We start from the raw sequence: 21,910 nt of genomic DNA, 5'->3' as shown, positions 1-21,910 counted from the left end.
TTCTTGACCTGCAATAGCAAAAATATTGGACCAAAACAACAGGCACATGAAGAATGCTTACCAAGCGTGAATTTCATACTCAGTTTGAGTATTTAACAGAGAACCTAAACAGAAGGCGGATGGATTCACTCACAAATGGATGAACATTTGTATTTATCTAAACAAGATGGACATTTAAGATCAATAAACCAAATTCCTCTCACTTTAACTTTTGGGTACAAAAATAATATTAAACGAAAATTAAAGTTGCGAGCTGGTAACTGGTGAGCACCGGTTACTATCTGGTTTGCACAAAATTGTAACTGATGCAAACCAGTTACTATCTGGTGTGCACCAGTTAATATCTAGTGTGCACTGGTTACTACCTGGTGTGCACCGGTTGCTATCCGGTTCACACTAAATAGTAACTGTTGTGCACCAGTTATTATCTGGTTTGCACAAAATAGTAACTGGTGTGCATCAGTTGCTATGTGGTGCGTACTGGTAACTACCTGGTTTGCACAAAACCGTAACTGGTGTGCACCGGTTACTATGTGGTGCGCACCGGTAACTATCTGATGTTCAAACTAGTAACTGGTGTTCACTTGTTACTATGTAGTGCGCACCGGTTACTATCTGGTTTGTACAAAAATGTAACTGGTGTGCACCAGTTATTATCTGGTGGGTACTGGATCTGGTGCTCACCCGCGACTATCTGGTTCACAAAAAATAGTAACTGGCGTGCACCAGTTACTATCTGGTTGCGAAAAATAGTAACTGGTGTACGCCATTTACTATATGGTGTTTACTCCTGTTACTATCTCGTTTGCAAAAAAATCGTAGCTGGTGTGCACCGGCTACTCTGTTATGCACACCAGTTACTACGTGGTGCGCACTGGTAACTACCTGGTTTGCACGAAACCGTAAGTAGAGTGCACCAGTTACTACGTGGTGCGTACCAGTAACTATCTTGTTCGCACCACATAGTAACTGGTGTGCACCAGTTACGATGTGGTGTGTACCGGTTACTATCTGATTTGCACAAAATTCTAACTGGTGTGCACCAATTACTATCTGACTTGCACAAAATAGTGACTGGTGTGCACCAGTTATGTGGTGCATACTGGTAACTACCTGGTTTGCACAAAACCGTAACTGGTGCACACCAGTTTCTATGTGGTGCGCACCAGTTACTATCTGGTTTTAAACATTTTTATTTGCATTTTTCTTAAATGCAAAGAATCTTGTATTTTTTAAAAATATTTTTCTCTCCTTCTTTTGTCTTATATCTTTTTTTTCAACTCAGTTTTATCCTGAGAAAAAATAAAACACTTAAAAAAGAACTTTATTAGTAAATAAGCTGATGAAGCATTCTTACTTTTATTGACTTGAGAGTTTTATTGAGAAATGTCATGTTTTCTATGAATTTTCTCACCTCACAGTCAGTTTGATAAAGCAGGAGTTGAGTTGAAGGAGCAGCAGCTCACTCTGCTCCCCTTTATGCTCCTATCCTGGCAGTGTCCCAACAGGCGCCACAGGCAACATACCTCCACTACTTGCAAAGACTTGTCTACTCTCTGGGAAAAAAGCCTTTCTAATAAATATTTTCCTGAAAAGTCAATACTTTTTTTTTTCTTTCTAGGTGGCTGAAGCCATGAAACGTATGCACGACCGTCAGAACATCGGGAAGGTCATCCTTCTCCCTGAACCCAAGAAGAAGGAGGAGGAGAAGCCCAAGTCGGAGGTCGACGTGGAGAAAACCGAAGCTGCTGTCAGTGAACAGAAGGAGGAGGAGGAGGAGGTCAAAGCAGAAAACTGAGTAAGGGGGGGTTACACACAAGTGTGTTGACAGTTTTCAAAAACGGGGAGAAAACTCATGAAATGTCTTGAATTCTCAGATTTGTGTCAGTATTTTTCAAATGTTGGGCGTTTATTTGTGCAATATGTCAATAATACAGTGTTTTTGCTTGTTTGGTCATGCTTGTGGAATAAATGTTTGCTATATATGTTAATACAATATCAGAAATAATGTGTGTTATATTGACAAACAAGAAGGGAACACAGTGTTGACTTCAGCTCCTCTCTGATCATCGTGTGAGCTATTTATAGTCTTTTGATTACAAAATACAGTTTTTTAGTCAAAATTTAGTTAATTAGCTCATTTGCCTTTGGGTTGTGGGCGGGACTTTTGGTGAGGAGCAACCCCGCCCCCTTTCTCTCCCAGTTGCGGATTTTCAAATAAGTTTTTTTTCCAAACTTCATTTTTTTGCCCTCTCGTGATTTACAATAAATAAAAAAAAAACATACCCAGAAATGCAAATTTAAGCTTAATTTTATTTATATATGTCATCCATAATCAGAACAATATCACAAAGATGTCTTAAAAACACATTTTTTATCAGATTGTGGCATTAATGACAACTAATATGGGATTTATAACCTCAACAGGAGATTATTTTTAGTCTCAACCACCATAGAAATCTATTTTTTTAACCACATAACCTCTGTGGCCTTGTGGTAGAGTGTCCGCCCTGAAACTAGGTGGTTGTGAGTCCAAATCCAGGGCCGAATCACACCAAAGACTCTCAAAAAATGGTTCCCTGGGGGGTTAAACCACCAAATATTTCCTGATCGCAGCTGTGTCTGCAGCTAACCCCTCCCCCAGGGGGTGGGTCACATGCAGAAAACAAATTTCACACACAATAAATTTGACTTTTTCTGTCATATAAAGTAAAAAAAATGTATATCAGAAAACACTACTACTAAAATAAGTAAAACATTAAAGGGTAACCAAACAGGGAAGCTGGAGGCTGACTCCACCCACAGCCGAAATTTGAAAACCCAGTCAGAGGGGCGGGGCTTACTGTTATTAGTACTAGAGCTGCAGATCATGACGTCAAACTTCTGAAACTTTGGTTTGACCAACTGTAATGCCTCGTTTAAACCAATAGGGGGCAGCACACAGACTATTTTTAAACAAGTTTATTTTAATTGATCAAAAACTTGGCAATGACCATTAATAGAGATCAACAGCCAAAAAAAGTTGATTTAATGTTTGGTTACCCTTTAAGGACCTTAGCAAAACTAACACACTTTGCATAATTTTCATATTAATCTCCACAAAACTGATTAAAAGTGCCAATATTTAAATCCAAAGATAACTAAATGGTGTTTACGTCGACTTTAGGAGTACCTATTGCATGCTTTCAGTAAATAAATCAACAGTTTATATTGTTTGAGATTCAAAGAGTTTAAGGAAAGTTCCGCTCATTGTGTTTTTCTTGTGGTTTCCTCACTTATTTGTGCCAAACCAGCCGATCTGTGGCAACAATCAGATGGACTTCCCTTTTGTTTTTTGGCAGTTGCTCCACTTGGATTTCCTTTAAAAAAAATTCTTTTTTCTTTTTCTTCGTTATTTTTCTCACTGAAACTAAAAGAACGTTGAATGTTTTTCTTAATTTTATAAATGTGTGTTGCTTTAGTGGAATCTGATGACCACATTTTATTTTGGAAGTTTCCAATTTGCCCATTCCACCACTTTTTTTTCCTAACGTCATAACCGAAACGCTGGATCTGGTTGAGAGTTATTGACTCAGGAGCTTTTTTCCTTGGATGTAATCCAACACCGTGACGCAGACGATAGAAGCAAAGTACTAAAGTCTGCCCCGACCACACGTCCAGCCCCTCACATTCCTCTGCCCCCCCCTCACTGCCGCTGCTTAATGTCTCCCAAACGTTTAACCTCCAATAAGCTTCACTTTTATCGTTTTACGTTTGTGACAATCCGTTCTTTTGGACAAAAACTTTTGTCTGTCTAAAAAAACTGAGGTGTAAACCGTCATCTTCAAACCAAAGTCTTTCATTCATTTTCTTTAAAATGTTTTACATATTCTTTATACCTAATGCATGCTTCTATTTTTAGTAAAACACTTAAAAATATAGTCAAATTGAAACACATTTTTACTGTGTAAGATGGAGTTCAAAGATTGCCATCTGGTGGTCAAACAAAGAACTACAACTAAAGTTGCAAACAACCCAAATGTTCTGCAATCTTTGACAAAAACTAAATTCACAAAGTCAAATAAATGTTATACTAATAGTTGAATTAGTTTGAATGAAGTTTTATATGTTTTTCTTTCCTATATTCACAAAACTGTAATGGTAAAAAAAAAAACATTTTATCCAGAAGTGTCTTTCCTGTGCTGAGCCTTAAGGTGTGTGGTATACATTTTGTGTTTTAACACGTTTTGTTTTTTTAAAACACTTTTTATGGCTTTTTGTGTTCACACGGCACTGACTTGTCTGCATCATTAAACTGTTCTCTGCTGCTTAAAAGACTTTCTGGATTCTTTGAGAGTTTGTGTGTGGGAATCTTCAGTCTTTTATTTTGTAAATTATATTTAAGTTATAGAATGAGGCTTCTCCCTGAGCACAGATTGTCTCTGCAGCAGTTTGTTGTATCATAACTTACACAAACTGCTCCAAATTACTCTAAACTGACATAAATGTGACATCAAATGTCCTATTTTTTTTTCTCCATCTCATAATTTACTCCATAAGTGAAACAGATTTACAGCCTCACCTTTGTTACCTAAGGTGGCGTAAAACTGCTGTAGAACCTGATCACTCCAATGACTCAACTTCTTCAACTGCAACTTTATTTATAAATCTTCTTTTAATCCCAAATTATTAAAGTTTGGTGCAAAATAACTCTCAAAATAACAGATAAAGCAACAAAATTGGGGAAGAAATGATTTAAAACACTAAAATTTCAAAGTCTAAAACCAATTAAATGAAAAAGTGAGTTATGTTTTAAACTAAAAGATGAGTCTAAGCCAGATGTTTAGCAGCAAAATACCCATTTGGGGCATTTTGTAACTGATCAAAAGTCTTATTTTACCCTTTTAGGACAATTTAAAACAACTTCACATTCATTACATTGTTTATTAATAATAAAAATGAACTATTTTTCTGTTTTGGCATGAAATGTAAAAAAGAAAATGCGTTTTCTCAAAATGTTTATTTTATTTTTTTATTTTTGAGAGAAGCATGTGGGACTTCCTTTCAAAATAAAAGCCCCCCTTGTGCCAAACAGGCTGTTTGTGCGGCTGATGTAATTGTAGGTCAAATTTTAAATAACGTTTATTTAGTGAACCATCATCCTTTTTCCTACTTGGTACTATTAACCTGAACATATATATGAATTTATTGATTTATGATCCAATAGAAATGAAATAGCAAATATCCCTCTTGACAGCAGCCTAAGATAAATGTGCTTTAAGCTCATAAAATAAACAGATAAATCAGGAAAGATCACTTTTTACAAAAGTTTTATGTAGTTTTGAGATCTAAGAATAAACGTAGTTATTCTAAATTAAATCAATGCTATTTTTTAATGACAGTTATTCTGTTTGTCTTGATTAAGAGAACCACTATGGAGGCTAAACGGTTCTTCTTAAATAAAAAAACAAAACAAACTAAAAGTTATACAATTTTGATTCAATTAAGACTTGTTTCTTTATTGAAAAATCATTTTTATTTTACAAAACTTTTAGTCTACATGTCGGTACTTGAGGAAATTATGTAAAGATAAAATCTTTCATAAGTGGTACCAAAGCTGTATTTCCAGTTTGTGGATGTTGACGGATAACCTCATTGAACTTCATTCAACAGTTGTTATTGTTGCTGTCATAACTTTAAATTTTCACAAAAAAAAGAAGTTCACCTTTAAGCCTTTAACTCAATCAAACATTTGGAAACTACTAAAAATATTGATTGTACGCTTTATTCTCAATGAGCTGCAGACAAATCTTTACGTATTTATTGTTTTTTATTGTCTCAGTTTGATTGTTGAAGGATTTAAAACAAGCTTTATATATTGCAAAAAAAACATTGAGATCCCTTTAGATAAATGAAGCTAAAAATGTAATTAAAATAAAAAGTTTGTGCTAAAACAGAAAAAATCCCTCCTAAATAAACAGATATTTTATTGATATTGACGTTTTTTATCTTAACTCATTTGGAAGGGCGAGTTCAAGAAACCTTAAAACAAATATTAACCTTTTTTTTATCAAAAACTAAATAAGTTTTGCAGAATTTGTACAGTTTTTTCTTTTAATTAACCAGAAGAGCAGAAGCTTTACATAGTTTATAGTTTAATATTTATTTTAGATCATCTTTATTTAAAAAAATAGTGTTGAAATCTTGTTTTTCTTTATTGCTGAAAACACAAAAAAATCTTTCCTATAAGTTCTAGTTTTTTCCTCTATGATTATGAAACCATCTCAGGCATTTTTGATGTTTAAAATATGCAAACATTTGAAAAAAATCCTATTTAAAAACCTAAGCTGCTGACCTAAAATGATTCCCATTTGTTGCCTTGATCTTTTTGTGTTGAGTAGATTCTTCTCTAGTTTGATCAACTTAAATTTTACGTCCTACAAATAGTTTTTTTAAGCAAAAGGTAAATTTAGGTTAGCAAATTACTTTCTTTAATCTATTCAAACGTATTAGTTTTTATTTTACTCAAAAAAATCCATGCATATTGCTTGAACATAATTACCTCAGTTGAAACAAACACCACAACTTTAGTTTTTTTGTTTAAATTGTTTATTATGAACAGAAATAGATTCATTTTTTAATCTACTTCGTATTTTCAGTAGCTTCATCATCTTATAAATCCTTTTTTTTCTCATTTTCTTAACTAGAGCAAAAAAAATTGAACTTTTAAGACACTAATGTCTTACAACTTGTGTATGACGTCTTAATTAAAAGACCCAAGGAAGTGTAACAGAAACATCTACAAATATCAAGCATTTTTTGCATTAAAATAAATATGCGAAGCTCTTTGTCAGCGTCGTATAAATTTATATTTTACTTCCTTCCAAGAAGCTTTAAAAAAAAGATTTCTATTGTTTTGCTGCCCTAAAGATTCATTTCAATTCATAACAAAACCTTTATTAACACTGACTGAATTAGATTTTCTTTGGGAAGAAAATAATATAATCAAATATTGCTAAATTACTGTCAGAAAACGAGGAAAAATATGATTTTTTACTTATATTGTAAGACTTTTACTTTTAACCAAGAAAAAAAGGAACTGTAGAATGAATTCCAGATTTTTTTTTAAAGAAAGTACATTGTGTTCCTTTAACAATGATAAAAATTGGCACATTTATGAATACAATTTCACTTTACTTTTATTTGCTGCTACATTCATTTTTTCTTTTTAATATTTTAGTAGAAATATTAAAATTTTAAACAAATATTTTTGTTTTAAAACTAATTTAACAAAATTAGTTAGTTTTCCTGCACAAATAATTTAATACGGCAATTTCAAACAGTATGTTATATCTATTGTACATCTATTTGTTACACAAGCTGTATTTCACAACTATGATGGAATTTGAGACATCAAATGATAAAAGCTGCAGTAATAAGGACAGTCGAAATACTACAAATTAAAGGCTATTAGATATCAAAATTACACAAGCAGGAATCAGTTTTAACTTACTGTTTTTATTTTCACGAATAATCGAGAAATTCATATTTTTAATGTCTTTTTTTTAACAAAGTAAAATAAAAAGAAATAAAACCGCCGAAAATCCAGAAAAACAATGTGACGCTTTTATTTTGAAGTGTCTAAGCGGAAGTGCAGCTTTGTTGACATTTGCTAGCTTGATGCTGTCGCTTTAAATGAGCGCGTGTCCCGCCTGCTGCTGCTGCGGGAGTCTCCTTTAAAAGCAGGTTTCTCCGCGTCACGGGGATGCGGCTGCGGACGCCGGTCACTTAGCGTTCTGTCCCCGATCCGTGCAAACCGGTAGGCCCCAAATATTTCATTTTTAATCCTATTATTTTATATTTTCTCCTCACTTTACTGCTATTTTTAAACGCGATTTGCCTTTTTTTTATTCTTGGACACATCAGCTGCCGCAGTCACTGAGCGGTGACTCCTGGCAGAGGCGCACTAATTGCGTTCCCTCCTGCACAGGAATAGCGCGTGGGGGTTATAATTAGAGAGCTTAGTGACGGAATATGCGTCTTTCATAACGTAGCCGGTACGGCGCGCTGGCAGGCTGGGACACGGTGTCCGTGCAGCCGCTCTGGAGGTTACATGACATTCACAGCAGGTCTGATGCTGCAGAAAACCTCCGACTGTCTCTGTTCTGATCACTTTCACATCCACTTTTCTCAGATGGAGCAATAATCTTTTACAGAAGACCCATAAAACAAGGCTCGGCTGCTTTGACCTACTTAAAAAGTACTCCTAAATAGGGCATAATGAGGTTTTTAAATGTCTTAGAGCTGGAATTTGTGGTTCAAACTAAAGAAAATAATTAAGAAAAATCAATATTTAACTCAAATGTTATGTAATTACACAGTTGGGATACCACAAAGTACCTAAATCAAAGGTGTCAAACTCAATCCCAAAAGGGGACAAAATTCAAAACACACCTTAGATTGCAAGCCAACAAACATTTATTGAACAATATAAAACTAAATTTATAAAACTGTAACTTTTTAATATAATTGTGACCTAGATGTATAGCCGTGATAATGCTAGTGCGAAGGCTGTAAACTAAATTTGCCAGCTGAGGATGCTAATGCTAAAATCTGAAGATGCTAAAATTGATAGCTGAAAACGCCGATGCTGATAGCTAGCTAAAATATTAGCTAAATGCCGAATTAGCCTAAAAATCTTAGATTAGGCAAAACAGCTAGCATGTAGCTGAAATATTAGCTAAACTCCAAAAGAGCCTAAAAATCTTAAATATAAAATGATAAATTAGCCAAAACAGCTAGCATGTAGCTGAAATATTATCTAAACTCCAAAAGAGTCTAAAAATCTTAAATAGAAAAGGCTAATTTAGCCAAAACAGCTAGCATGTAGCTGAAATAGTAGCTAAACTCCAAAAGAGCCTAAAAATCTTAAATATAAAAGGATAAATTAGCCAAAACAGCTAGCATGTAGCTGAAATATTAGCTAAACTCCCAAAAAAATCTTACTTAATGCCAAAATAGTCCAAAAAGCTAGCAGAAAGCCAATTTTTTAAACTTTAAAACCGTAACTTTTTAAAGTTATCATGAATTATAAAAAGGCAGGAATATTATTCCAGAATAAATCAACTTAAACCTTAAATGATTTTCTGTATTACTCTCCATAAAAACATATTTTTTCAATATTATACATGTTAGAAATAAGCTAACAAGATAACATTGGACCATTAATAACAATTTGACACGTGACCTAAATGGTGTTTTACAAATTATCATTCAGTCAAAAAAAATCAAAATATTTATTAATTTATCCTGTAAAACTATATTCTGTTTGGCCATAAAGTTGTTCTTCCATTATGAAATTTATTAAATTAAACTTTTATTAGCAATATAAGATTTAGCTGTTTATAATCGCATTTTAAAAATGCAAACTGTACTTGCTAGGGAAAAAAAGGAATTAAATTACAGAAAAATCCATCTGATCTTTTAATTATCTCCTCCAGGAGGTAATCCGAGAGATTATAATCTTCTCACAAGGAGGACATCTGTTGTCAAAACCTCTCTTCTTGGTGTGGAGGATTAGTATTCCTTCTGCAGGAATGATAGAAAAGTCAATAAAGTTAGATCCAAACTGAAACAAAATGCAATACAAAAAGGGAAAAATGTTGTCTTATCTTCAAGTAAACACTTTGCTAATTGAAAAATAATTATGCTTTTTACATAAAAGGCCTGCAGGAGTTAACTAGTGATGATAAATGTTCCATAATTGACTCATGAAGTGCTGTGTTTGATGGATTATTGACCTGCAAGGGATACTCATGCAAAAACAAATCCCTGTGAGGTTGGAATGAAGCCTTCTAGTCATTAGACAGATCAAAAAAAAAAAAGCAGCTGGTGTTCGGATCAGCAAACTTAGAGCTTTTATGTCCCGAGTGTTGGCACGTTGCCCTCCACTTTGCTCCATTTGGAAAGCCTCTGACGTCGCACGACTTTACAACGTCCCGGCAGGAGGTGGAGCCTGCAGATATATTTGCTCTGATAAATATGTGAACCCATAAATGTTTGAGGACAGAGAAGCTCCAAAGGTCCTCTGCAGGGATTTAAATATAATACTGGAGTGCTCAGGGCCTGTTTTCCTCCACTAATTGTAATGGATATCCTGTTTATGCATTCCTTCTCCAGTTGGAAACATGAAATTATCTTAAAGACCCTCTCCAATGAAAATAGTGGTTTGTACATCTCCATCTGATGAGAAAACATATTCAGAAAATTTAGCTTAAAATTATATTTCTGAGTATTTCTTTATTCAAATTGTGAATGAGGACCTGATGAAAACATTAAAAAGATTGTATTCCGATATATTAATATTATTCGAACTCTTCCCCTCCCCCAACGTCTTCTCCCTACCCCTCCAATTGTAGACCCATTTGAAGGGGTAGGAGCATCCAAAATATATACTTTTTACCCTTTATCACCTGAGGTGTTGCCAGTACTTTTTAATTCTTTAAATATTAAAGACTAAAAACACATTTTGACATTTTTTTTCTTTTCCTAGAACAACAGACACTTCCCCCAAAGATGTCGGCCCCACCATCATCAGCTCCACCCGCACGCTTCTTGATTCTGTTTGACTTTGACGAGACCATCATTGGTGAAAACAGCGACCACACGGCGGTGCGGACTCTGCCGGATCAACGGCTCCCCGCCTGGCTGACAGACAGCTACCGGGAAGGCCAGTACAACGAGCACACGCAGAAGATCCTGGCGTACATGGCAGATCAGGGCGTCTCCAAGGAAACCATCCACGCGGCTGTGGAGAAGATCCCACCTGCTCCCGGCGTTTTGGAGCTCTTCCAGTTTCTGCGAAGCCGCCGGCACGACTTTGAGCTGGTGGTGGTCTCCGACGCCAACACGTACTTCATCGAAACCTGGCTGCAGCACGCTGGCGTGCGCGATCTTTTCAGGAAGATTTTCACCAACCCGGGCAGCTTTGACGACTCCGGACGCCTTGTGCTCCTCCCCTTCCACTCGCATTCCTGCCCCCGCTGTCCCGACAACATGTGCAAGCAAACGATCCTCCGGGAGTATCGGGCGTGCCGGGAAAAGGAGCGCGGCGGGATGCCCTTCCAGAGAGTGTTTTACGTCGGAGACGGCGCCAACGACGTGTGCCCGACTCAGGCTCTGGGGCCGCTTGACACAGCTTTCGCTAGAAGGGACTTTCCCATGCACAAGCTGCTGCTGGAGATGCAGCCGTCGGCCAAGTTCAAGGCAAATATGGTTCCATGGGTCACCGGCGAGGACATAGTGGATTGCTTGAGAAAAGTGCTGGAGGAGAGATGAAAATGTTGTCTGTAGATTGGGGGAAAAGGGAATCAAAATGAGGAGAGAAAGGGTGCTCTAAGCTAATATTAGTCTTAGCCATTGACTGTATATGAGAACTGGAGAGAGTAAGTGTGACGCCACCTATGGAAAATGGCCCCAACAAAATGGCATCCATTTTTTGGGGGGCTCCGGACAATTACCCAAGCACAAAATTCTTCAGAATTGTAAAAAAAAAGCTTTTATTAAAACTTAAAACAGGAAAAATCGTAACTGTTCACATTGCTTGTTAAAATAAAGTTTTTTCAAGCAGTGTGAGTAGGTCTTCCGGTCTACAGCCAGGTCCTCTTGCATAGTTTTCAGTAATATGGAGGCCGACATGCTGCAGCCAGATGACATCGGCAAGCAGTGATTGATCGTAGTTTCCATGGCAACCACTCTCGCCAATCAGGAGGAAGCTTGTTGGAAGGCCACGACCCTACCGTATGAAAACGGGCTACACAAAATCTATCAAACGCTCTGAACGTGACAACTTTCATTGAGGGATTGGTCGATTTACTACTTCAAAAATATAACATAAAAAAATAATCAAGAACATATTTAAAAAATGTTATTCTGATAAATATCATGAGGTCTAAGGGATTTTGGCTTTTTGGTCTTTTCTGTTTGGAACGTTCAGTCCAGTTCTCTTATACAGTCAATGGCTAAGCAACTTTTTAAAATACTTCTAGATCAGACTTCTTCTTTAAAGTCAGTCTTGTCTGGAAGCCTAGATTAACCCATAAGAACCCATAGTCAAATCAGTGTTACAGAAAAATATCTCAAATGTTTTCTGTGGTCAACCTGGTTTGTGGTATTTTCACCATAATTTTATTTTTAGGGAAAAATGGGTCTGGGTCTTTATAGGTTGAGAACAAATTAAGAGTGTTTTAACCAAAGTGTTTTTTGTGTGCTGTAGAGTAACAAACACCATTGAGTTAGTTCAATGTGACAACGTGGAGCCAATATTCCAGGAAAGTAATAGTACATGAATCAATCATAGGGGAACATTTCCAGCCAGTCCTGAAATCTAATTTTGTGGTAAGAGACTGAGGAGGTTTGGAATCCATGCTTGGTTGCAAAAGAAGAGGACAGTTTTTTCAAAACTCTGAAAAATAAGAACAATATTTCCTTCTGACAGCTCATAATGCCTTAGTCACAAATGGCTGTCTGCAGGTGAAAATGGGCGAAACTGTATGGACTACACAAAATATTTAGAGCTGTCATGATGCATGATTTCATCAAACTTAAAGGGAAAAAAGTTAGTTGCTTGAAATCAAATTTAGAGCATTTTTTTTATCTTGATATTTCCACTCAGTGAGCCTGTAGAGCAAAATGTTTATTTTTTTCCGTGGACAGGCTGTGAGCGGCAAGTCACAGCAAACACTCATACAACAAGTAAGGGTGAAGGAGATGAAACGCAGGCGTCGTATGGATTTTTTGTTTTTTTAAACCTTACAGACTTCGAAAAGAGCAAACTAGTGCTGTTCATGCGCTGTTAAGACGATCAAGGCATCGTCAGTAAAGAATCAATACCTTACTGACGACAAGAGTTGGACGTAAGGGCGACTTCTGTTTTCTTTATTAATACTTCACTATACAATAACCACATGCACAACAATCATAAGTTCCATTTACATGACGTCCCTTAAGTTGGCCATATGATCCCCAAGGGAACTGTAAGACATACCTGTGCCAAAGTAAAGACACTCTAGATTCCATCCAATCCACACAGACTGTGCAGACAACACGTTAGTGCTGTTAGATGATCAAGATATTGTCCCTTAAGGTGGCCGTACGATCCTCAAGGGAACTGTAAGACACACCTGTGCTGTGTAAGTCCTGCAACTTTAACCATATGCAAACCACTGTAGATTCCTGCATGTCCAATCCACACAGAATGCGCAAACAACACGTTAGTACTGTTAGACGATCAGAACATAGTCAGTAAGGAGCCAATACCTTACTGACAGCAAGAGTGTGACGTAAGGGCACCGTACAACACCATCACCCATAGGTCATAAGTCAATTCCATTATTTTACCAATACTTCACAATACGTTTTCCACACGTACAACAATCATAGGCTCCATTTTCATAACGTCCCTTAAGTTGGCCTTACGATCCTCAAGGGAACTGTAAGACACACCTGTGCTGTGTAAGTCCTGCAACTTTAACCAAATACAAAATACTGTAGATTCCTGCATGTTCAATCCACACAGACTGCGCAAACAACGCGTTAGTACTGTTAGACAATCAGGACACTGTCAGTAAGGAGCCAATACCTTACTGACAACAAGAGTGTGACGTAAGGGCACCGTACGACACCATCACCCGTAGGTCATAAGAAACTTCCATTATCTTTACCAATACTTCACGATACATTTACCACATGCACGATAATCGTATGTTCCATCTTCATGACATGTGTTAAGGTGGCTGTAGGATCCGCAAAGGAACTGTAAGATACACCTATGACGTGTCAGTCCTGGAACTTTATCCAAATGAAAGATACTGTCGATTCCTGCGTGTTGAATCCAAAAATCATGTGAATATATATCATTGTGATTGGAATATAAGGCCATTTTTTAAGACCATCAAACCTTACAGACTGCGCGTTAGTGCTTTTAGATGATCAGGACATCATTAGGAAGAAGCCAATATCTTACTCATGACAAGAGTGTGGCCTAAGGGCACTGTACGACACCATCACCCATAAGTCATAAGTCATCTTTGCCAATACTTCACGATACAATAATCACACGCATGACAATCATGAGTTCCATTTTCATGACGTCCCTAAGGTGGCTGTACAATCCCCAAGGGAACTGTAAGACACACCTGTCCTGGTTCAGTCCTGCAATTTTAACCAAATGAAAGACACTGTGGATACCTGTGTGTTCATTCTATACAGAATGTGCATAAAAAACACGTTAGTACAGTTTATACTATCAGGACATTGTCAGTAAGGAGCCAATACCTTACTGACAACAAGGGGGCTTAAGGGCACTGTACGACAGCATCACCCATAGGTCACAACCAACTTCCATTATTTTGACCAATTCTTTACAATACATTTACCACAACCAGGACCATCCTACATTGAATTTTTAAGACATCTCTTAAGGTGGCTGCACTACCCTCAAGAGAACTTTAGGACACCCCTAGGACGTGTCAGTCCTGCAACTTTAAGCAAATTAAAGATACTGTAGATTCCTGCGTGTTCTATCCAAAAATCTTGTAAAAAAAATCATCGTGAGTGGAATGAAAAGGAAATGTATTTTTTAAAGTCACCCAAACCCTACAGACTGCACAAAGAGCATGTTAGTGCTGTTCATGTGCTGTTAGAAGATCAGAACATCATCAGTATGGAGCAAATACCTTACTGACGAAAAGAGTGACGTAAGGGCACCGTACAGCAGCATCATCCATAGTTCATAAGAAACCTCCATTACCTTTACCAATACTTCTCGATGTTATCGTACCTTCCATCTTCAAGTTGTCCCTTAAAGTGGCCTTATGATCCCCAGAGGAACAGTAGGACACACCTGCGCCATGTCAGTCCTGAAACTTTAACCATATGAGGAGATTTCTGTGTTAGTTAATCTTAAAATAATGTGAAAATATACCACCATGAGTGGAATATCAAGACATTTTTCATTTGTTCAAACCCCCCAAACCTTACGGGCTGCACGAAGAACACGTTAGTGGTGTTCATGTGCTGTTAGACGATCAGGACATCATCAGTATGGAGCCAATACCTTTCTGAAGACTATAGTGTGATGTAAGGGCACTGTACGACATCATCCCCCAAAGGTCATAAGAAACTACCATTACCTTTACCAATACAGTTTTACCACACGCACGACAATCATACGTTCTAATTTCATAACGTCCATTAAGTTGGCCGTACGATCCTCAAGGGAACTGCAATGCCTCTTTTCCTCTGAGTGGTCCATACAAGACCGTTATTTTGAGCGTGGACCAATTAGGCCAGACTGATTCGTACCATCTTTGGTTCCCTGTTGGTTTTAGGTCCATAGAAAAATGGAATGGACCAGTCAGGGCAAACATACTGTAGAAATCCATTGATTGGTAAAAAGGTATTACAAAAAAAGGAAGCATCCGACCAGCGCTCTTCCCGATTCAAGATATAAGCTGAAAGTTTTGTCCACTTATGGTTGTATTCTTCTTCGCTTCCCGCAATCTTCTTGCAAAGAGTATTAAATTGTTAGAGAGTGGAGAGACGGGGAATCCACGACTGTAGTTGTAGTTGCACCCTTATGATGCATAGCTACGTCATCGGTCTACAACCCGCATGCGCCAACCCTCAATAGAAACGATCACTTGAATTGCCAGGACCATTCTAAACTGGTCAGGAGTGGACCGGTCCGGACTGCCCAGTGAAGACAAGGTAGAAGACAAACCTATGCTACATACTAGAGGCACCTGCCCCTCTCTACAACCCTCCACAACCCAACAACCGTATGGGTCAACACTTCGTACGTGTACATGTGACTAAGGAAAAAAAAAAGTCACAGTGTGATTAGAAACCACGACTGACCTTCACTTTCCTCATTACTTTTCCTTCTCATCTTTTACTAACAGCTGCTGTAAAATGTGAGCTTGAGATAGGCAGTGAAATATCACAGCTTTTTTCCCGCTAACACCTCACCCACGGAGGGAGGGATCAGGTGTTACGGCACCTGAAACACTCGTGTTCGAGAGGGACAAAGAGCGCACAGAACAGGGATAAGGTTGCACACACTCAGGCACACGGCCTGATACCTTATCTGGGGATTGATTGTACAACGGCGATCCATCCACACCAGCTTGAAATGCAGCGGGACTCCTGCAGTCCTCCGTCTGCAGTTTGACCCAGGAAGAACGGATGACTTTAATGATTGTAGAGTTATCGTAAAGCACGATTTCATCAAACTTTAAGGGAGAAATGTAGTAGCTTGGAATCAAAAAAGTGTTGCACATTTATTTTAAATTTTCTGTTTTATTGACTTTTTTAAAAATGTGCTAATTTGATTGATCAATTTACAGATTTTAAGCAAACATTTGTTTGCTAGAAGAAAAATCAGTTAGTTTACGAATGAAATAATGTGTATGACTGTAAGAAGCAGACGTGTACTGGAAATGGCGTTTAACTGACTTTCTCAGGGAGTAGAAAAGGGAATCCTTGTGCACTTTCTGGAAGCCTCCAGGTTTTACACGGAAGTTGATCAGTGGGTTTGTGCAATAAGAATCTGGTTTATGTAATGAAAAGAGACTGAAAAGTAATAAGAAAAATGGATCCTAATGACATGTCTGTCCTGTAACTTTAACCAAATGAAAAACACTGTAGATTCCTGTGTGTTCGATCCTAAAATCATGTGTAAATTCATCACCGTGAGTGGAATATAAAGCCATTCCTTGACTACGTGAGCCTGTTTTTGCTTCACATTAAACTAACTATTTTATGTTGTTTTTATTTACTGGATTGGACTTTAGGTTTACTGAGAAAGACGGGATGGGCAGAAATTCAAAGACTGCAATCTCAACATCAAGGAGGTTGAGATTATCTCTTTTTTTTGAAGAGATAAGGAGCATTTTTGGCAGAGGACAGCAGAAGCCTGAGGCTGGAAGAGTTATCTAAACCAGTTGGGTCAACAAGAACATCTTCAACCAGCTAAAGGTCAAAGGGCAGACAGAAGTGCTGCATCAGAGGAGAATGCAGACGGATGACGGATGATACGACCGAGAACACAACAGAGGAATGTCAAAGCAAGGGGAAAAAACTATTCGTTTAGTGAAAAATATTAAATACAAACAATTTTTCTTTAAAAAAGTTACGCTAATTTACACTCCATTGGGTTTTTTTTATTATTAGTCCAGGACAATCCTTCTTTATTATCACGTCTTTGAGCAAAAAATTTTAACCAAAATTTGAAGATTTTAATCTTTGTTAGCGTAGCAAGGTCGCTACGCTACGCTGGCGTTTATTTATTGTCTGCACATTTTTTGCCAGAACATTGTGAAATTTGAATACATGAATAGTCAGCTCAAGCTGAACAAAATTATATGACACACGGTATGACCATATTAGGAATGTGGGTGTGGTTAATAAGAAATCTCCGTTGCCAAGGAAATCCAAAAATGTACTTTCACCAATTCTTCTAAAAATTACATAGATCTATTCATCACCCCAAGAAGAGCAAAAAATAAAATGGTTGTTATGGAGATCAATCTTATAAAAAGGACTCCATTTTGAAAAATTCTTTCAAGAATTTGCCATGTGTCTCTGACCAGAGTAGTGGGTGGATGGGGGAGAGTATGGAGAGAAAAAAGACTCTTTTAATTTGTGTGTAATTCTTGATTTTTAACTTGTGTCTGTGTAGTAATGAATAGTGAAGAAACACATAATGCACAAAATAAACAAAAGTAAAATTGAGCATTTATTAATGTGAGTAACTCAGTGATGATGTAGAGAATGAGTATTTCTGAATATCCGGAAGTGTGTCCATGACAGCAGGATGTTTAGACTCCATAAATCCACTTTAAGATTAATTTATTAGTTTACACAGGTCTTAATAGAGCTGTACCTTGTGTCAATAGGTCCAGATCTGCTGGTGGTCGTTAGGGTCAGAACAAAAACCCACAGCGAGCTCCAATCTGGAACAGCTTCTCTGAGGAAATTAAGAGACTTTTGACTCTTTCTCTCAGTTTATTTTTGAGGGGTTTTAATATAATTATTATTTTACCGTTTTTTTTTCAATATTATTGATTTTTTTTAACCCTCGTGCTCTCTTATGGGGTCCGGATGACCTGACCCTTATGTTGATGTGTGATCCCTCCCATGACAAACATGGACAGGATTTCGTGTTTGCCACAGACACCAGTGAAGATAAAAAATCCTTGAAAAAAACGTTCAGCACTCTGTCGTATGGGGTCCATCCAGATGAGCCCACTTTTAATGTAAACATACCTAGGATAACACATATAAAGCAGTTTGATTCACTCTGTAACAGGAAAAGTGCTCTATAAATAAAGTTGAACTTAATAATTCTGAGTTACTTCCCAGTTCCCACAACATGGAGCAGAAATTTAAGGTATTTTGGATCTCATTTGGGCAAAAATGCCACAGACCCAGACGGGACCTCCATGGAACAGAATCGTAAGAATCTTCTTCTAAATTAAACTTGAACTGGTCCAACCAGTGAGGATTATAGACAAATGAAGTGCATCAAAAACTCCTATATTGACCCATTGAAGATACAATAAGTAACTTTTAATAGTTGATATTTTAGCATTTAACATCAAAGTATGCATTTTTAGTCCAAAGGTTTTTCTTTTTTAATGTATTTTTACACATTTTTTGCCTTTTATTGAGCTTTAAATTCAACCTTGTGACATTTTTACTCCAAATTTATAAAAACAAATATTAAAAAATATTTTTAAATCAATTATTTAAGTTTTGGACTGGAAATAAACCAGTTTACAGAACGACTGAACATCTTCTGGTCGTTTTACTCTTTGACCAGTAGAGGGCGCCAAATACAAACACCTCTTCCTTTAATACTTGGGACTATCAACACTGAAAGTGACTTTCATCAATGCTTCAAAACATCCTTCAGCCAAGAGGTTGTTCTGATGCATCGAGTTAACTAAGAATTAAAATGACAACATGAAGATGAGCTGCTGTGATGTAAAGTCATAAGAGATCTTTCACAGGACTCGACAGTAAAGGCTCGAGGCTGCTGTGACAGAGGCTGCATGTGGAGCTGCGTGTCTTTAAATGCTGCTGTCGTCAGCTGGATAACAAGTTTTCTTATATAGTTTGTATATTTGAATAAACTTTTAATTTTTTCCCTCAGGCTTTCAATTTGCTTAATTTATCTTCCAAATTTGCTTGATTTTTTCCAGGATGCTGGAGCCTATCCCAGCCACAATTGGGCAAAAGGTCATCGGAGGGACAAATAATTTGTTTTGGTGTTTTCTGACTGCTGAAACAGCCCCAACTGATTCAGCTCTCTGTGTCATTTATCTTCTGTGACCTCCAGAGGTGAATGAGTGGCTGATGGAAACCTGCGTCGCAGTCAATCTGTACGCTTTGTCTTCTGTCTCCCCGTCAATACCCAGATATGAGCTGATGCAGCTCCTTCCTCCTCCCAATAACAGAGAAAAGCAAACTGTTGAATGGCCTTAAATTGCCAGCGCCGTCTGATGATTGCCTTTACGGATCCCCTCATTGATTGTTCTCCATTCAATTACTCCTTCCGAGGTGAAAGATAACTCACTTAAGGGACTCCAGCCTTGTCGGAGGTCACTCTGAATTACGATGCAAGCATCTTGTGCCAAAGTGCTATCAGGCTGATTAGGCTTGTGCTTTTTTTATTTCAACTCAGCTCTGTTTGAATCTTTGTGGTGATAGCAGCAGGAAGCAGTGCCAACCAAAAGTCAAGCCTGATAGTTTTGAAATAAGCAATTCAGCCACAAATGGTCACAGTTTCAAGTTATCTAATGACCTTGAGACCAGCTGCAGATAAAACAGAAGTCTTTCACTTTTGAATACAGTTAGCTGCTGTAGAAATGAACAAAAGGTGTTTGTGTCCGTCCTTGCGAAGGAAAAACATAAACAAGCCTCCCTGCAGGTTCAGGTTTTTACAGGTTTGGGGGATTGTGTTGGTAAAATATATTTATATAAATATATCTAAAATATATTTTCACTTAATTTTACTATTGAATAGTTTATAAATGATAAATTTGTCTTAAAAATCTATTTATTAAACTTTTTCTTTGCCGCATGCATATATTTTTACAAAAGATGAACACAAGACAACTAATTTATTTACTTATTCTGTCAAAATAAAAGTATAAAACAATTTTTTAACCAAATTATGCAAAATCATTTGATTCATTTTATTTTTGAGGATAGAAGAAGTATGTAACAACAAATATGACATAAAAAAGGAAAAAAAATGTAAAACTTAATCTCATAAGGAGCAAAAATGTATCTTTATAGGGAAAACGTAAAACAAATAAAGTTTTATTTTGAAAAAAAAGCTGTGAGGCATAAAATGCATATATAATTTTTATCCTTTTTTAATATAAAATACATTTTTTGTTACACTAAACATAGTTACAACCGCTGTTACATAAAATAAGACAAGCATATACATATCCAGTGACTTAAGTCTATTTTTAATGCTTACTATTATAAATTATTTATTTATTGGCATTTTAAAATCTTATTTTGAGCTTTTTTTTAATCATTTGCAGGTTGATTTAACTTTTAATACAGAAAATAGTGATAAAAGTAAAAATAAAAAAACTCATGAAGGAGAACTGATGATGCTTTTCTCCCACTAACTCCTCCTTCCTCCTCTGACTCCAGTTCAGTTTGTTCTCCTCAGCCTTCAGTCTCTCCTGATTCTTCATCCTGTGAGAATCAGAGAAATCAAAGCTTAACTTTTTACTTTGACTTCTCTTTTTCTTTTTAAATGACATTTAAGCCATAAAACCCCCCAGTTTCCCTACGGTTTATGTTAATTAGGATGGAAAAGGAGCGTGTAGATCTTTAAGGTTCTTTTCTTCCCTCTCACGAGAGAGACACGTTTATGCCTCCTGGTAACGGCTGATCCATCTGTATGCTGAAGAGGTGAGTAAAAAAAAAAGTCTACATTCATTTTAATATAATATTTTGAAGTTTTAGTGTAAAAAATAGTTGTTATTCTTCTTTATTTAATTCGTTTTTTACTTAAAAATTGGTGAGTTTTAGCTGTTAATGCTAGCAGTTAGCTTGATAGCTAAACGTTTTATTAGTTTATGCTGCACAAAACGTAAAAAAAGAAAAAAACTTTTTTGGGGAAAAAATTAAGAAATAATAATAATAATAATAATAATAATAATAAAAACACCTTATAGTAATTTAATTGTAAATCCTAACCTAAAATAAGACACTCCCTTTAGCTAGCTAACTTTTCTGCTGCTAGCATAGCCGTCTTTTTTGGAGCCAAAATCGGTATTTTTTCATAAACATTTGATTATGTGTTTTTAGCTTTTGTTACAGATTTCAGAAATAAGTACCGTCACATTATTTTTCTGGTTTCATCAAAATTAATAAATAAATGACTTATATTTTTATTTTTTACCATTGGAAATATTTTACAGGTGTTACACTAAATGATGTGACCCATCATATTTTGTGTCTAAAATGGCGGAACATCCTGTCTAGTTTAAGGCTCGATTTTAGTTCACTTCATGTATTTAGCAATTCAAATTATTTGTATAGTCTAACTTTTACTATAATTACTTCTTACTATTTGATTATTTTTCCGATGTTGACTTTTATTACAGTTAAGCAGTTCATTTAACATTTTAGGGAACAGAAAATATATACATAAATAATAATAATAAAAAAAGGTTTTAAATCAAATGAGCCACAAACCTTTTTGTTCAATTAAAGAATTCATTATATTTGAAAGGTGCGTAGAATTAGTCAACAAACTGATTTTACCAAGCTAGAAAAGCAGCTTATGTTTAAAATCGAGCTAAAACTTTTAAACACACTTTTTTAAAAAGTAGCTAAC

General features: G+C 36.4%; 3 protein-coding genes across 4 annotated transcripts in view; all 3 read left to right on the top strand.

Moving 5' to 3' along the window:
- The window catches only part of LOC112154156 (synaptic vesicle membrane protein VAT-1 homolog), an 18,035-nt gene extending 16,039 nt beyond the window's left edge, over nt 1-1,996 (top strand). Inside the window, exon 6 of the mRNA XM_024284877.2 lies at nt 1,622-1,996. Within this exon, the coding sequence (XP_024140645.1) occupies nt 1,622-1,798 (177 nt within the window). The 3' untranslated portion in view covers nt 1,799-1,996. The remainder of the gene's footprint in view (nt 1-1,621) is intronic.
- Nucleotides 1,997-7,672: 5,676 nt separating this feature from the next.
- LOC112154155 (probable phosphatase phospho1) lies at nt 7,673-16,801 on the top strand. Of its 2 annotated transcripts, none has more exons than XM_024284876.2 (2): nt 7,673-7,798; nt 10,532-16,801. In XM_024284876.2, the coding sequence occupies exon 2, from the start codon at nt 10,555-10,557 to the stop codon at nt 11,314-11,316; it is 762 nt and encodes a 253-aa protein (XP_024140644.1). In that variant the 5' UTR covers nt 7,673-7,798; nt 10,532-10,554; the 3' UTR covers nt 11,317-16,801. The 2 variants fall into 2 exon arrangements, with proteins under 2 accessions (XP_024140644.1, XP_024140643.1); XM_024284875.2 differs by lacking the exon at nt 7,673-7,798 and adding an exon at nt 7,917-8,108.
- Nucleotides 16,802-20,623: 3,822 nt separating this feature from the next.
- The window catches only part of LOC112153935 (gap junction gamma-1 protein), a 9,982-nt gene continuing 8,695 nt past the window's right edge, over nt 20,624-21,910 (top strand). The window contains exon 1 of the mRNA XM_024284407.2: nt 20,624-20,979. The gene's annotated coding sequence lies outside the window, so the exon portion shown is untranslated. The remainder of the gene's footprint in view (nt 20,980-21,910) is intronic.

This window comes from Oryzias melastigma, linkage group LG19 (assembly GCF_002922805.2).
Source record: "Oryzias melastigma strain HK-1 linkage group LG19, ASM292280v2, whole genome shotgun sequence".
NCBI lineage: Eukaryota > Metazoa > Chordata > Actinopteri > Beloniformes > Adrianichthyidae > Oryzias > Oryzias melastigma.
This window is presented reverse-complemented; position numbering and strand designations above follow the sequence as displayed.